The 17,599-nt window shown below is 44.7% G+C and overlaps 1 protein-coding gene across 1 annotated transcript in view; it reads left to right on the top strand.

The window, feature by feature from the left end:
- ATP2A3 (ATPase sarcoplasmic/endoplasmic reticulum Ca2+ transporting 3) overlaps positions 1–17,599 on the top strand; it is a 391,052-nt gene that overhangs the window by 315,372 nt on the left and 58,081 nt on the right. The window contains exons 9-12 of the mRNA XM_063953699.1: positions 1,444–1,532; positions 3,311–3,413; positions 15,002–15,133; positions 15,983–16,108. Coding sequence (XP_063809769.1) covers positions 1,444–1,532; positions 3,311–3,413; positions 15,002–15,133; positions 15,983–16,108 — 450 coding nt within the window. The remainder of the gene's footprint in view (positions 1–1,443; positions 1,533–3,310; positions 3,414–15,001; positions 15,134–15,982; positions 16,109–17,599) is intronic.

Below are 17,599 nucleotides of genomic sequence, written 5' to 3'. Positions count from 1 at the left end.
TACTCCTGGAGGATCCGAGGCCTCTTCCTCTTCACGAGGACCTTCTTCAACAGGGGCCGTTCGCCTATCAAGACTTACCGCGGCTACGTTTGACGGCATGGAAGTTGAACGCCAGATCTTAGCTCGGAACGGCATTCCGAAAAAGGTCATTCAGAATTGTACTCCCTTTTTCTCCCTAACCTCCATGAGCCTCCATAGAGCAATACCTGTACATTTTTGCGCTATGGGCAAGCTACCAGGCTCTGCTACCTCTACAGCTCTCCACTATCTTGTTACCTCTGCCACCCGCTCCCTCCTGGTGGGATACATACGATATCCCGGCAGACGGGATGCCAGGTGTCACTATACCGACAGCGGCATTCCATCTGCCAGAATCCTGGCAGCGTGTCCCCTCGGGCTCGCTGCTCTCACCACACATCGGGCCCGATGTTTACCCAGCAAACGAGTGGGAATACCGTGTGGGTGTCGAAATTCTGGTTGTCTGTATAATTCCGGCTGTTAGGATTCCCGTATCGGTCTCCTGAACGCCAGGGTCCCGACAGCCGGTTTATTGACTGCATCCCCTCCTGGCATCTCACAACTATCCATGTGTATAAAAATAAAATAGGGCCTTCTATGGGCTCACTAGGTCTTTGATTAGGTGGGTGGTTATAAAGGCCCTATGCAACATTCATTATCTGTTCAATATGTTGTGATGGGTAAGACTGAGTGATGATAAGCATTTTAAATTGGAATAAATGGCACATGGTCATGTCCTGTGGGAAGCTGTGGGTACATTTTTTCTCTTTTGAGTGTTAAAAGTGTGGCTCATGCAATTTAGCCTAAGTTTTCATGAAATATATGTGCAACATTTATTGGGGACAGTATTGAACCCTACGTTTTAACCAGTGGAGTTCTGAGAGAATTGACTCTGTGGTAAGTATACTGAAAAATAAACTAAAGTGTAATATTTAGATATAAAGTCTACATTGTTTTGATGTCAGATGTTTTACAGCTGATAGAAAGTAATTGCAAAGTTTTAAAATGTTATTGTTGCCTATAATAATAAACTTTGCTGCTTTTGTATAAAATGTGTTATGTAAATGTTGCTTTTTTATGGGCTACAAAAGGCAGCTTATTTTTTCTATAGGAAAAAGCAGGCTAGGTGCAGGGTGCTAGGAGACTTTATGCATGTTGTGTTTCTCTGGAGATGATGGGTCTCTATGCCAAGGTTAAACAGCACTTCAATTGTACTGTTATTGAGATTAATTAAATCAAATTCATTTTAGCGATCCAAGAGTAACCATGTTGAACAAAAAAGAAAATTGCAGTGGGTTCTCTGCCAGTCTTCAGCTGTATTATGACTTGTATTACCTTGTTTGGATATTTTTGGAATTGTAACGAGAGTGTATGTGGATTCCAATATTGTGGCTAAGATTTTTTTCCTCCTGTTCTTCTTTAAAGATGTTTGTGGTTGAAAAGATTGAAGGAGTAAATTGCAGTCTACATGAATTCAGTATTACTGGATCTACCTATGCTCCAGAGGGTCAGATGTAAGTATACAATTTAAAAGTTTTAAAAACATGAAGAAATGAAAAGAAATAGTTTTAAATGAATTTACTTAGAAGCTCCTATGAGTCTTCATATAGCACAGCCTTCAGTGAAGACTGTCAATAAGTTATAATGTTACACCTCCTTCTTCCTTTTTTTCCCCACGCCAACAGTGTCTGACACCTCCTATTGTCCATGTTATTTTCCACAGCCAAGTGTTGTAGTAGCGTTACCTGGATGTTACAAACATTCACATTATCTGCATTGGTTGTATCTACAGATGTATTCATATACATCTATCGACTCTATGGCCATATGGTCACTCAGAAAACTAGTGAAATGCCTTCATTTTGCTGCCAGTCCCTGTTACCTCCGCTACGTTGTCAGTCACTTTGCAAATAAATCCGCACTTCAAGCGACATCAAGGTGCCCGATTCCAGATGCTTTTTCTCTCTGCTTTATCCACAAATCATTACCTCCATCCTCTCTCCACTAAAATGTATTCGTCCACAGGCCTCACCATCCACACTATGGAAGGCGTTTACTGAGACCCAGTTACCCTCATACTCCTTTTCTTTCATGTTACTATTCCATCATTCTATCTCCTCCAATCCTCCTCATTCATCCTGCTCTTCTTATTTCTCCTTGCATCCTCTTTCCTCCTCCCTCCCTCTCTATACTCCTTCCCGAATCAGCGTAGCTGTGGCAGTACATGCTGTCTAGGGATGGCTCCTTGTGTGTATGATTTTGCTTAGACTCTGACGCTGAATTCTCGGTTGACCCTTCTTACTATAGTCTGATAAAGCATGAAAAACTAGCTGGAACTTTCAATGAAAACTGCTCCTGCGTAGCTTTTTAATATGAAGCCTTCAGAAACTAAATTTATTTCAATTATTGTGAATCTGTGGTCCTATTAAGAAAATACTTAAATTGTCTCAATATGCATTGATAAATAAACCTAAAGTGAGTTCATTTCTGCCAAACAGTACAGCCACTAATATGAATGGTTTAGCAGTTGTTGGCAAATTTTAAGACCTAGAATAGTGATATCTACACTCTAAGGGCCTGATTCAGAGTCAGATGCACTTTCAATTTGTTTTCAAATAGCCAGTGTTTTGTGGCCCATGCCTCACTGCACATGTGATGCTATGGTCTTGCAATGGCGGTCACAGCATGGTTTTAGATGCAGTTTGATTGGCAGGCTGCAACCATTTGTGGGGAGTGGGGATTAAAATACAGAAATGTAGGATATATTTTGGGGTGCATGTCACAGCCAGACCCTGCGTCTTCGGATGTAGTTTCACTGGCCCCAGCAGCTTAATTGCTGAGATACCATAGGTATGATGATGCGAGTGATGTTCCCCAGATGCTGCTGCTGCTTCTCAAGCAAGCAGCGGATCTGCGAAGCTGGCATTGAGCATCTCATTATGAAAGATGGCTCGGGCAGGATTTGCATATCTTCTTAGATCCTGTACAGACCTGATTTGTGTCCACCTCTGAATCTGCCCCTAAGTACCTTTTAAAACTCTGAATAGTCGTCAACCACTGAGCATAACATGAACATAACAGTAAAATTAACTTCAGCCAATATTGTTGTTTTGGGGGCTTTGTACACATTTTCACATCACACTTTGAAGCATGACAAGCAAACATTAAGTCAACATATGATGGGGCACAACTTTAACAATATATATTTGTTCAGAATTGATCTAACCATAATTTTTCGGGGACCAAAATGAACTTTCATAGCGGTTTCATTTTGTTTATTTTCTTTTAACAGTTTAAAAGCTGATCAGCCCATCCAGTGTGGGCAGTATGACGGTTTGGTGGAGCTGGCAACCATCTGCGCTCTCTGTAACGATTCATCTTTAGATTTCAATGAGGTCAGTATGGTTCTGTGCTAATGGACAATGCTGTGTGTTCTCTAAAGTGTATTATAGTCCTTATGGGGGTCATTCCGAGTTGATCGCACGCTGCAACTGTTTGCAGTCTGTGTGATCAACTAGACGCCGCCTATGGGGGAGTGTATTTCTGCATAGCAAGGCTGCAATCGCTTGTGTAGCCCTGCTATGCTAAAAAAGCTTTGTGTAGAACAAGACCAGGGTAAGAGTTACTTACCCTGTGCGATGAATCCAGCATTGCAGGTCCCGGAATTGATGTCAGACATCTGCCCTCCAAACGCCTGGACACGCCTGCGTTCGCCGCACCACTCCCTGAAAACGGTCAGTTGCCACTCACAAATGCCTCTTCCTGTCAATCTCCTCCTTGCGATCCGCTGTGCGAATGGATTCTTCGTTAAATCCATCGCTCAGCAACGATCTGCTTTGTAGCCGTACTATGTGCCTGCACATTGTGGTGCATACGCATGCGCAGTAGTTACCTGTTCGATGCGCTGCGAAAAACGGCAGCGAGCGATCAACTCGGAATGACCCCCTTTAACTGAGCTTTGGTCCACTACCCACCTGTATCACAGGATTGTTGAAATTCTTATATTGTAATATAATATTTGAAGAGATTGGTTTTATGGCAAGATCATGTACACTTTAATAGTAAGGGGTGTATTCAATACCTGTCTGATCCTTTCCAACGGAAAGGATCCGACAGGTCCGTATTCAATGCCAGCCAAACCCGACAGGTTTGGCCTGTTCCCGACAATGGCAATCCAAGTTTTTTTTAAAGTCTGATTGCCATTGTCTGAAACGGGGCTAAAACCTGTCTGGTTTGGCCACGCTTCCGACAGCAAGTGTGGATTCCGACTATCCACGTGGTTTCCGACAAGTCGGGAACTCCCGACTTGTCTGAAAAAAACAGCCACCATTGAATAGGTTGGAACCCCTTCCGATTTAAACCTGTCGGAAACTGCCGTCTTTCGAACAAGACGGCAGTTTCTGACAATTATTGAATACACCCCTAAGTATATATATTTGCATAACTAATCATATTTCTAACTATATAGTAGCAACAAGTAGAAGACAATCACATTACTTATACCCCTTTCACACTGCCAATGCCGGATCCCACCCGGGAATTGGAAACTGGTCCTTCCCGGGTGGGATACTGCATTGGCAGCTGCTGCTGGCTTCCCCGACCCGGCAATATGCCGGGCGGGTTGCCTTAGCAGTGGGGGCGGAGCTGGCAGCGGGGGTGGAGGTGGAGGCGGCGCTGGGAGACGAGCTCATCTCCGCGCCGCCTCTCCCTGCTGTAGTAAACGGGTCTCGGAACGCATCGACCCGGGATCCCGTTTACGCAGCCACTGACCCGGTATTCAACCTGGGAATAACACTGCTTTATTCCCGGGTTGAATTGCCGTGTCAGGCGACCCGGGATTTCGGCTATGCTCTTTTCACACCGCACGCTGACCCGTGTCGACCCAGCAATATGCCGGGTCGAGACCGGGTTATTTGTGCAGTGTGAAAGGGGTATAATAGACATTTAAAAAAATATATTTATTGGAGACTTTGAGCAAAACAGAGCTGATATCTCTATATGTTATACTTTCATAATGTCAACTTTCAAATTGCCAACATAAGGTTGTCTTTGTCAGTGTTAACAATAGAATGATGTTGGTGGGCAAGTTTGAATGTTTTTAGGGTTAGGTTTTGGATTAGGATCAGCCATACTCGCCACTGGAACAGAACGCCATGTGCTTGACACGCTGCCTGTCGTCAGTCACGCTATCATTCTACTTTTCATGTTGGCATTTTAATGTCGCCAAATTCTACCACAGCCCACACTTTATGTATGTTTATATAACTTGTGTATCACTAAAACAAAACCGTGCTGGTGGCAGAGGAATATGCAGTATTGCCTTTTATTTAATAAAGTAGTATAAAATAAGAATTTACTTACCGATAATTCTATTTCTCATAGTCCGTAGTGGATGCTGGGGACTCCGTAAGGACCATGGGGAATAGCGGCTCCGCAGGAGACTGGGCACATCTAAAGAAAGCTTTAGGACTATCTGGTGTGCACTGGCTCCTCCCCCCATGACCCTCCTCCAAGCCTCAGTTAGGATACTGTGCCCGGACGAGCGTACACAATAAGGAAGGATTTTGAATCCCGGGTAAGACTCATACCAGCCACACCAATCACACCGTATAACCTGTGATCTGAACCCAGTTAACAGCATGATAACAGAGGAGCCTCTGAAAGATGGCTCACAACAATAATAACCCGATTTTTGTAACAATAACTATGTACAAGTATTGCAGACAATCCGCACTTGGGATGGGCGCCCAGCATCCACTACGGACTATGAGAAATAGAATTATCGGTAAGTAAATTCTTATTTTCTCTAACGTCCTAAGTGGATGCTGGGGACTCCGTAAGGACCATGGGGATTATACCAAAGCTCCCAAACGGGCGGGAGAGTGCGGATGACTCTGCAGCACCAAATGAGAGAACTCCAGGTCCTCCTCAGCCAGGATATCAATTTTGTAGAATTTTACAAACGTATTTGCTCCTGACCAAGTAGCTGCTCGGCAAAGTTGTAAAGCCGAGACCCCTCGGGTAGCCGCCCAAGATGAGCCCACCTTCCTTGTGGAGTGGGCATTTACAGATTTTTGGCTGTGACAGGCCTGCCACAGAATGTGCAAGCTGAATTGTACTACAAATCCAACGAGCAATAGTCTGCTTAGAAGCAGGAGCACCCAGCTTGTTGGGTGCACACAGGATAAACAGCGAGTCAGATTTCCTGACTCCAGCCGTCCTGGAAACATATATTTTCAGGGCACTGACAACGTCTAGCAACTTGGAGGCCTCCAAGTCCCTAGTAGCCGCAGGCACCACCAATAGGTTGGTTCAGGTGATACGCTGAAACCACCTTGGGGAGAAACTGAGGACGAGTCCTCAATTCCGCCCTGTCCGAATGGAAAATCAGATAAGGGCTTTTTCAGGATAAAGCCGCCAATTCTGACACTCGCCTGGCCCAGGCCAGGGCCAACAACATGACCACTTTCCATGTGAGATATTTTAACTCCACAGATTTAAGTGGTTCAAACCAATGTGACTTTTGGAACCCAAAACTACATTGAGATCCCAAAGTGCCACTGGAGGCACAAAAGGAGGCTGTATATGCAGTACCCCTTTTACAAACGTCTGAACTTCAGGGACTGAAGCTAGTTCTTTTTGGAAGAAAATTGACAGGGCCGAAATTTGAACCTTAATGGACCCCAATTTCAGGCCCATAGACACTCCTGTTTGCAGGAAATGTAGGAATCGACCCAGTTGAATTTCCTCCGTCGGGCCTTACTGGCCTCGCACCACGCAACATATTTTCGCCAATTGCGGTGATAATGTTTTTGCGGTTACATCCTTCCTGGCTTTGATCAGGATAGGGATGACTTCATCCGGAATGCCTTTTTTCCTTCAGGATCCGGCGTTCAACCGCCATGCCGTCAAACGCAGCCGCGGTAAGTCTTGGAACAGACAGGGTGCTTGCTGGAGCAGGTCCCTTCTTAGAGGTAGAGGCCACGGATCCTCCGTGAGCATCTCTTGAAGTTCCGGTTACCAAGTCCTTCTTGGCCAATCCGGAACCACGAATATAGTGCTTACTCCTCTCCATCTTATCAATCTCAGTACCTTGGGTATGAGAGGCAGAGGAGGGAACACATACCCTGACTGGTACACCCACGGTGTTACCAGAGCGTCTACAGCTTATTGCCTGAGGGTCCCTGGACCTGGCGCAATACCTGTCGAGTTTTTAATCATTTGGAAGACTTCTGGGTGAAGTCCCCACTCTCCCGGGTGGAGGTCGTGCTGAGGAAGTCTGCTTCCCAGTTGTCCACTCCCGGAATGAATACTGCTGACAGTGCTATCACATGATTTTCCGCCCAGCGAAGAATCCTTGCAGCTTCTGCCATTGCCCTCCTGCTTCTTGTGCCACCCTGTCTGTTTACGTGGGTGACTGCCGTGATGTTGTCCGACTGGATCAACACCGGCTGACCTTGAAGCAGAGGTCTTGCTAAGCTTAGAGCATTGTAAATGTCCCTTAGCTTCAGGATATTTATGTGAAGTGATGTCTCCAGGCTTGACCATAAGCCCTGGATATTCCTTCCCTGTGTGACTGCTCCCCAGCCTCGCAGGCTGGCATCCGTGGTCACCAGGACCCAGTCCTGAATGCCTAATCTGCGGCCCTCTAGAAGATGAGCACTCTGCAACCACCACAGGAGGGACACCCTTGTCCTTGGTGACAGGGTTATCCGCTGATGCATCTGAAGATGCGATCCGGACCATTTGTCCAGCAGGTCCCACTGGAAAGTTCTTGCGTGGAATCTGCCGAATGGGATTGCTTCGTAGGAAGCCACCATTTTACCCAGAACCCTTGTGCATTGATGCACTGAGACTTGGCTCGGTTTTAGGAGGTTCCTGACTAGCTCAGATAACTCCCTGGCTTTCTCCTCCGGGAGAAACACCTTTTTCTGGACTGTGTCCAGGATCATCCCTAGGAACAGAAGACACGTCGTCGGAACCAGGTGCGATTTTGGAATATTGAGAATCCAATCGTGCTGCCGCAACACTACCTGAGATAGTGCTACACCGACCTCCAACTGTTCCCTGGATCTTACCCTTATCAGGGAATTGTCCAAGGAAGGGATAACTAAAATTCACTTCCTTCGAAGGAATATCATCATTTCGGCCATTACCTTGGTAAAGACCCGGGGTGCCGTGTACCATCCATACGGCAGCGTCTGAACTGATAGTGACAGTTCTGTACCATAAACCTGAGGTACCCTTGGTGAGAAGGGTAAATTTTGACATGAAGGTAAGCATCCTTGATGTCCCGAGACATCATGTAGTCCCCTTCTTCCAGGTTCGCAATCACTGCTCTGAGTGACTCAATCTTGAATTTGAACCTCTGTACGTAAGTGTTCAAAGATTTTAGATTTAGAATCGGTCTCACCGAGCCGTCCGGCTTCGGTACCACAACAGTGTGGAATAATACCCCGTTCCCTGTTGCAGGAGGGGTATCTTGATTATCACCTGCTGGGAATACAGCTTGTGAATGGCTTCCAAAACTGTCTCCCTGTCAGAAGGAGACATCGGTAACGCCGACTTTAGGAAACGGCGAGGGGGAGACGTCTCGAATTCTAATTTGTATTCCTGAGATATCACCTGAAGGATCCAGGGGTCTACTTGCGAGTGAGCCCACTGCGCGCTGAAATTCATTGAGACGGGCCCCCCACCGTGCCTGATTCTGCTTGTAAAGCCCCAGCGTATACTGAGGGCTTGGCAGAGGCGGGAGAGGGTTTCTGTTCCTGGGAACTGGCTGATTTCTGCAGCCTTTTTCCTCTCCCTCTGTCACGGGGCAGAAATGAGGAACCTTTTGCCCGCTTGTCCACGAAAAGACTGCGCCTGATAATACGGCGTCTTCTCATGTTGAGAGGCGACCTGGGGTACAAACGTGGAATTCCCAGCTGTTGCCGTGGCCACCAGGTCTGAAAGACCGACCCCAAATAACTCCTCCCTTAATAAAGCAATACTTCCAAATGCCGTTTGGAATACGCATCACCTAACCACTGACGTGTCCATAACCCTCTACTGGTAGAAATGGACAACGCGCTTAGACTTGATGCCAGTCGGCAAATATTCCGCTGTGCATCACGCATATATAAAAATGCATCTTTTACATGCTCTATAGGCAAAAATATACTGTCCCTATCTAGGGTATCAATATTTTCAGTCAGGGAATCCGACCACGCCAACCCAGCACTGCACATCCAGGCTGAGGCGATTGCTGGTCGCAGTATAACACCAGTATGTGTGTAAATACCTTTTAGGATACCCTCCTGCTTTCTATCAGCAGGATCCTTAAGGGCGGCCATCTCAGGCGAAGGTAGAGCCCTTACAAGCGTGTGAGCGCTTTATCCCCCCTAGGGGGTGTTTCCCAACGCACCCTAACCTCTGGCGGGAAAGGATATAATGCCAATAACATTTTAGAAATTATCCGTTGTTATCGGGGGAAACCCACGCATCATCACACACCTCATTTAATTTCTCAGATTCAGGAAAACTACAGGTAGTTTTTCCTCACCGAACATAATACCACTTTTTTGGTGGTACTCGTATTATCAGAAATGTGTAAAACATTTTTCATTGCCTCAATCATGTAACGTGTGGCCCTACTGGAAGTCACATTCGTCTCTTCACCGTCGACACTGGAGTCAGTATCCGTGTCGGCGTCTATATCTGCCATCTGAGGTAACGGGCGCTTTAGAGCCCCTGACGGCCTATGAGACGTCTGGACAGGCACAAGCTGAGTAGCCGGCTGTCTCATGTCAACCACTGTCTTTTATACAGAGCTGACACTGTCACGTAATTCCTTCCAACAGTTCATCCACTCAGGTGTCGACCCCCTAGGGGGTGACATCACTATTACAGGCAATCTGCTCCGTCTCCACATCATTTTTCTCCTCATACATGTCGACACAAAAGCACCGACATACAGCACACACACAGGGAATGCTCTGATAGAGGACAGGACCCCACTAGCCCTTTGGGGAGACAGAGGGAGAGTTTGCCAGCACACACCAGAGCGCTATATATATATATACAGGGATAACCTTATATAAGTGTTTTTCCCCTTATAGCTGCTGTATAGTTAATACTGCGCCTAATTAGTGCCCCCCTCTCTTTTTTTAACCCTTTCTGTAGTGTAGTGACTGCAGGGGAGAGACAGGGAGCTTCCCTCCAACGGAGCTGTGAGGGAAAATGGCGCCAGTGTACTGAGGAGATAGGCTCCGCCCCTTTTTCGCGGACTTTTCTCCTGCTTTTTTATGGATTTTGGCAGGGGTTAAATGCATCCATATAGCCCAGGAGCTATATGTGATGCATTTTTTTGCCATCCAAGGTGTTTTTATTGCGTCTCAGGGCGCCCCCCCCCCCCAGCGCCCTGCACCCTCAGTGACCGAAGTGTGAAGTGTGCTGAGAGCAATGGCGCACAGCTGCAGTGCTGTGCGCTACCTTGTTGAAGACAGGACGTCTTCTGCCGCCGATTTTCCGGACCTCTTCTGCCTTCTGGCTCTGTAAGGGGGCCGGCGGCGCGGCTCTGTGACCCATCCAAGCTGGGCCTGTGATCGTCCCTCTGGAGCTAATGTCCAGTAGCCTAAGAAGCCCAATCCACTCTGCACGCAGGTGAGTTCGCTTCTTCTCCCCTTAGTCCCTCGATGCAGTGAGCCTGTTGCCAGCAGGTCTCACTGAAAATAAAAAACCTAATCTAAAACTTTCACTAAGAAGCTCAGGAGAGCCCCTAGTGTGCACCCTTCTCGTTCGGGCACAGAGATCTAACTGAGGCTTGGAGGAGGGTCATGGGGGGAGAAGCCAGTGCACACCAGATAGTCCTAAAGCTTTCTTTAGATGTGCCCAGTCTCCTGCGGAGCCGCTATTCCCCATGGTCCTTACGGAGTCCCCAGCATCCACTTAGGACGTTAGAGAAATAAGGACATAAAAGGAGGGGAGGAATGAACAGAACGGTAAGCAAAGAGGATAGGCTTGATGGGGATGGGTTTGTGGGTCCACTGGTGGCGTTTTTAGAGAAAACATTCAGTGTTAACACAGGTGAGAGATGGATACTGTGACAGGAAGGGTACTAAATTATAAACTGGGCATGTGCTGATTGTGGAAGGATGTCTAGTGAGATAAACATTATGACAGGTAGCAGAGCTGTTCCACAGTATGTATTCCATATGCCTATACGATTATATACCACCGTCATGCTCTGAGGTGGGACATATTCCAGTATGCTGCGATCTGGCATTTGGCCGCACTAATAAAATGACCAATCAATTTTTATGAGTATTTTGGGACATCTGATAGAAACAATGATGAGTTTTGTCAATATAATAAGCCTTTACTAGTCACACATAAATATTGCCTGCCAAGGTGGATAAAATCATTATGGCGCTCATGACGAAATACCTGTGAACAGAAGCAACAAAAGACGCACATGTTAAAACGCATGTTTACCTGTGATGGCTCTCGCAAGTGTACCAAGTGCATGTTGTATACTTACCCACCATAATAGTGCAGATTTAGGTGGTCATTCCGAGTTGATCGTGAGCTGCTTTCGTTCGCTGCGCAGCGATCAGGCAAAAAAATCAGCACGTATGCGTCGCAATGCGCATGCGCATCGTACTATTACAAAGTACGATGTAGTTTCACACAAGGTCTAGCAAAGCTTTTCAGTTGCACTGCTGGCCGCAGAGTGATTGACAGGAAGAGGGCGTTTCTGGGTGTCAACTGACAGTTTTCAGGGAGTGTTCGGAAAAACACAGGGGTGGCTGGGCGAACGCAGGGCGTGTTTGTGACGTCAAAACAGGAACTGAACAGTCTGAAGTGATCGCAAGCGCTGAGTAGGTCTGAAGCTACTCTGAAACTGCACAACATTTTTTTGTAGCCGCTCTGCGATCCTTTCGTTCGCACTTCTGCTAAACTAAAATACACTCCCAATGGGAGGCGGCATAGCGTTTGCACGGCTGCTAAAAACTGCTAGCGAGCGAACAACTCGGAATGACCACCTTAGTGTAGAGAAAGCAAAAAGATGTTGCTCAACAGTGCTAGTAGTAATAAAGTCGCATTACACTGAGTAAATGATAGATATATATATATACACACATCGCTGTGTGACCCGGCACTCTTCACGCTCCCCAGCGTTTCAAAGCAATTGCTCCCGTGCCTTCTCCTCCTGGGTATAATCCCATATACAGCAACAACAATAAGGGCGGCACTGGGAGACTTGTCAAGTAAATTGAAGAAAAGGTGCTTTATTCAACGTTTTCGGGGTCGCAGCCCCTTCGTCAGCATACTAGACAATACAACAATCAGTGTTTATATACCTGTGCAAGTAGAGGTTTCTCACCGCCGCCGCCAGCCACGCTGCCCGGGTCCCGGTCCTGACGTCACTCCGCCCACAGGAAATGAGGCGGCTCCGGTCCTTCTAGCCGGCACTCTGGGGCTGGTGGGATAAGTAACCATAGCAACGTGAATTTACAGTGTAATCACTTAATATCACACAAAATGCCTCCAATAAATAAAATGCTAACTCAATAACAGCAACACACGTTACTATAACTAACAAAAAACAGACAAAATGATAATAAAACGTATCACATTAAAATACTGCCAGATTGGTCAAGCTGATACAGTGTAAACAAACAAAAATATGCTTCAAATGTTGATAACTGGTTACACTACTTTCAGAAGCTTCTTCTACTAATCTAATAATACCGTGACTAGATTGGCACAGATGGAGAATTATTTCAAAAGCCCAATATTAACTGGTATAGGGCTGAACGTAATTGGTACCACTAAAGGAGAAGGAGATGCCACATAAACTTACAGAAAACACTTGAGACTCATTGCTTCATTCAATCCCTTAGGGTATAGCGTGTTTAAGTTGTAAATCCATTTTGCTTCAATCTGAAGCAATTTTTTGGAACAGTCCCCCCCTCGCACCGAGAACAGGGCCTGGTCGATAATTTTGTAGCGGAGGGTCACCATTCCGTGCTTTGCGACAGGTTGATCACTAGTCTCTGATTTAATAGCCTCGCATATCGCATACCGATGTGCCTTTAAGACCAGTATGGCACAGCATCGGTATGCGATATGTGAGGCTATTAAGTCAAGGACTAGTGATCAACCTGTGGCTTGCCATTTCGTGCTCGCAAAGCACGGAATGGCGACCCTCCGCTACAAAATTATATATATATATAATAAAAGATATCCTCATGTGAGAAAACAGGCAGCACTCAGAGACTACGTAAAATTACTTCTTTATTTCAGTGCAGTGATTTTACTTAGTCTCCGAGTGCCACCTGTTTCCTCACACGATGATATCTTTGATGGATTACGAGTAAGGATGGCATATCTATAAATGCGAAAGCCCTCGCTCACTCACTTACTCATCACTAATTCTCTTACTTCCTGATATGTTCGGATGCTGAAATTTAACATGGGTATTCTGCAGTTGGAAAATAGGAAAACTAAATAACTAGAAACCTCCCCTAAGGGGATGAAAAGGGGGTTGACGTAACGACGTCCTCACCGATGCGTGACTAGCATGAAAGCCAAAACAGACAATCCATTAAAAATTTGGATTGCACCTACAGTGTGTGGAATTTCATTAACTACAAAAATGGTCGTGTCACTTTACCGTATCTCTCACTCACTCACTGACTCATCACTAATTCTCTTACTTCCCGGTATGTTAGGAAGCTGAAATATAACACAGATATTCTTCAGGTGGGAAATAGGAAAGCTACGTCATTAGAATTGTAATAAACGTCACTTAAGGGAATGAACAGTGAGTTGACATAATGACGCCATCACCGATGCGTGGCTTGCGTTGCGTGAATGATAACGCCCAAACGGAAAATTGGATAAAAATTTGAATTGCACCTCCAGTGTGTAGAATTTAATAAACTACAAAAATATCCAGTCATTGTAAGTGTAATAAGGCTCCACAAGCATATATTATGATTACACAATTTTGATGTGCTGTCTAAAAAAAATGCTTATTTTACTCAGAAAAAGATTTCTAACTCTACCATGAGCCCCTGTGTATGTAGGTCTGTGGTGTCTGAACAGTTAGAGAAAGATTAGGTTAGAGATGCTAACCGATGTACTAGTCTGGGATAAGTGAGGGCTGTGTTTCTCATATTCACCACTAGGAGGAAACCCTCTTAAAGTTTGCAATTATTTCCTTTTGTCAATGGGGGTCATTCCGAGTTGTTCGCTCGCAAGCAGCTTTTAGCAGCTTTGCACACGCTAAGCCGCCACCTACTGGGAGTGAATCTTAGCTTATCAAAATTGCGAACGAAAGATTCGCAATATTGCGAAAAGACTTCTCTGTGCAGTTTCTGAGTAGCTCGAGACTTACTCTGCCAGTGCGATCAGTTCAGTCAGTTTCGTTCCTGGTTTGACGTCACAAACACACCCAGCGTTCGCCCAGACACTCCTCCGTTTCTCCCGTGTTTTTCCCAGAAACGGTAGCGTTTTTTCACACACTCCCATAAAACGGCCAGTTTCCGCCCAGAAACACCCACTTCCTGTCAATCACATTACGATCACCAGAACGAAGAAAAAACCTCGTAATGCCGTGAGTAAAATTCCTAACTGCATAGCAAATTTACTTGGCGCAGTCGCACTGCGGACATTGCGCATGCGCATTCGCGACTAATCGCTTCGTTGCGAGAAAAAAATAACGAGCGAACAACTCGGAATGACCCCCAATATGCAAAACCTGAAGTGCATAATATGATATAAAATTAAATTTATACCATTTGTATTTATTGAGTCATTGTAGGATTCAGTTTAATTAGCTGCATACAGTATTTTAAATTATGCCAGGTCTTTAAGTACATGAGGTATACAAAAGGTGAAATATAGTTTTAGTGTTTAATGATTTAATATCGTCAGCTATAGAAGGAACTGTGATTTTGAGTACCGTATATTGATGATCACATTATTTTTGCAGTCCAAGGGAGTATATGAAAAGGTTGGAGAGGCAACAGAGACTGCTTTGACCTGCCTGGTGGAAAAGATGAACGTCTTTAATACTGATTTATGTAAGCTGTCAAAGGTGGAGCGAGCTAATGCCTGCAATTCTGTGAGTATGAATTTACACTGAGAAAGAAATTAGACACTGGACTATGATTTTCTTACATTTTGGCAGCTCTCTAACAGATCATTTTCTTTGTAAGGCTGAGCCGAAAGCCACTGTTCTACACTGATCTACCCCAAAAAGGGCAAAGTAATCTGTTTTTATATGTGGCATTCAAGCTGGACAGTATGTCACAATTCATCTGTAATATAAAGGAGCGTGTGCGATATATGGATATAATAGATTTTACTTAATAGCGCCACTTAATAATAGTCATTTTGTGGGCTACCATAATGCAGTGTACTTATCAAGGTTCCGCTGCGCGTTCTATATAGCTCAGGCCTTTGCTGGTCACCATCCGAGATGTTCTGCTTTCTCCCTAGCAGAACAGAGCTGATACAGCACCACTGCTTAAACATATCAGAGCCAATGTGTCTGATCTTATCTACGAGTGAGCCCTGAGCAGCACAGAACGTATTCAGTCATGCCATGTTCCTGCTAAATCTAATGATTGTTGTGATGCCACCAAAGAGCTGTTGTTAAGTGGAGTTATTAAAGTTGAAAGTAAACCAGTTTACAATTTCCTACTGGACACAATGTCCTGCTAGCCACCGAAGACCTCTTGTATTGTATAATAAAAATGGCAAAATACTGATTAAGACCTCAAAATTTCCTTTTAACACAAGTTTTTGCATTAAACTCATTAGGACTGTTAAAGAATTGTAAGAGTCATTACACAGCAAAGAGAAATTCTATGAAATTCCTAAAAAATGTAGTCTGATCAAATATTTCCTCACTATAGTAGTATATACTGATTTGAATGTTGTGCATGAGAAACCTTTTGTATTTTACCAGGTAATAAAAAAGCTTATGAAGAAGGACTGCACCTTGGAGTTTTCCCGGGACCGGAAATCCATGTCCGTGTATTGCACCCCTCTTAGTTCTAGCGCTGCAGCATCTGGCAATAAGATGTTCATAAAGGTAACAAGCTTTGGCATATTCACTCTGTATAATAATGTTCTCTTATCTAAGTTACCATTATTAACAAATATTCTCTTCTCAGTTTGCCAGCTATCCAACGTTTGCCCATTTTTTCATTTTATGATTATCTAGGTCTTTTAAGGTATCGGTCAGTGATCCTATGTTATAGAGGGTTCTCCTGGGAGACTTAGCATAAGGAAGTGACAGCTAGGACACAATCATTTTACAGGATATCAGATGTCCTTGGTATAAGTTCATATTAGAATATTGTTATTTTAAGTCTTGTACTTGAGACCCCTATTTGTTGCTTTGAGTTTCAATGTTACTTATTGGGTATACAAGAAGTGCTAACCCCAATTATGTTTGCTGGGTGTATGTCATCGTGCATTTCTTATTGCTTTTGGTTTCCTTCTGCTTTGGCTTTTGTTTATAAGTGCTTTATTGTAACAATGATTTCATCAAAGCAATGCTTTTGTGTTTATCCTAGGGTTTTGACTGTGCATCGTAGATAATGTAGTCAGTCAGCACCATCTAGAGGATAATTGTGAGCACATCAAGTTCATTTTCTTGATACATGAGCATGACTGGTTTGACCAGAGGCAGCATGTACCAGCTTGCTGCAAAAAGTTACCCAGCAGTTGGTTAAAGTAAACCTACAACACATAATGTAGCAATTACAGTACTTTCCCTAACAGGGAATTGCCCAGAGCATTTATCCTGCTGATGTATGCAGTCTCTTCACTCCTTTACCAGCAAGCCCAATGTATTCCCACTTTTGTCAAGCTGAGTCCATAGAGTCATGCAGCTGTATCCACAGTACCACATCCAGACCTAACATGTTGTAGTGAACATTGGGGGTAATTCAGACCTGATCGCTGCTGTGCGTTTTCGCCGAGATCGGCCGGCATCACGCACCTTTAGCAGATTCAGACCCTATTACACATCCCCCATGTATCTACCACCAAATGTGGAAACTGTGCCTTACAGGCATCTATTCCGTGTTGAGATGTTGTTTTGTGTTTGTTATTTATCTAAACAGCACATGTACACATGAAAGTACATCATACATTTTTCACTAATTGTATTATTACACAGTATTCCGTAGGCAGAGGTGTAGCGTGTAGCCATGGTGCCTGGAGCACATGCGTGTCCCGTATTCACATTACACCAGACAGTAGAGCCCATTCACATTTTGCCACGCAGAGCCCACTGCGCTGCGACACCGGTTGAACCCGTGTTTAGCCCAGGTCACTATCTGGCCATTTCTACTTGGGTAGGTGTTACACATAGTAACATAGTAACATAGTAGTAGTATGTACACATACTGTATGTGGTATATCACAAGCAAGTGAGTGCTGGACTGTGGTGAATATATATAAAACCCACAAAAAGCAGTGGCACTCTGAGACTTATTGTGAAAAAATCCTTTGTATTGGATTTTGTTCACAATAAGTCACAGAGTGCCACTGCCTTTATTGGATATTAGACACA

The sequence above is a fragment of the Pseudophryne corroboree genome, chromosome 2 (genome assembly GCF_028390025.1).
Source record: "Pseudophryne corroboree isolate aPseCor3 chromosome 2, aPseCor3.hap2, whole genome shotgun sequence".
Taxonomy (NCBI): domain Eukaryota; kingdom Metazoa; phylum Chordata; class Amphibia; order Anura; family Myobatrachidae; genus Pseudophryne; species Pseudophryne corroboree.
This window is presented reverse-complemented; position numbering and strand designations above follow the sequence as displayed.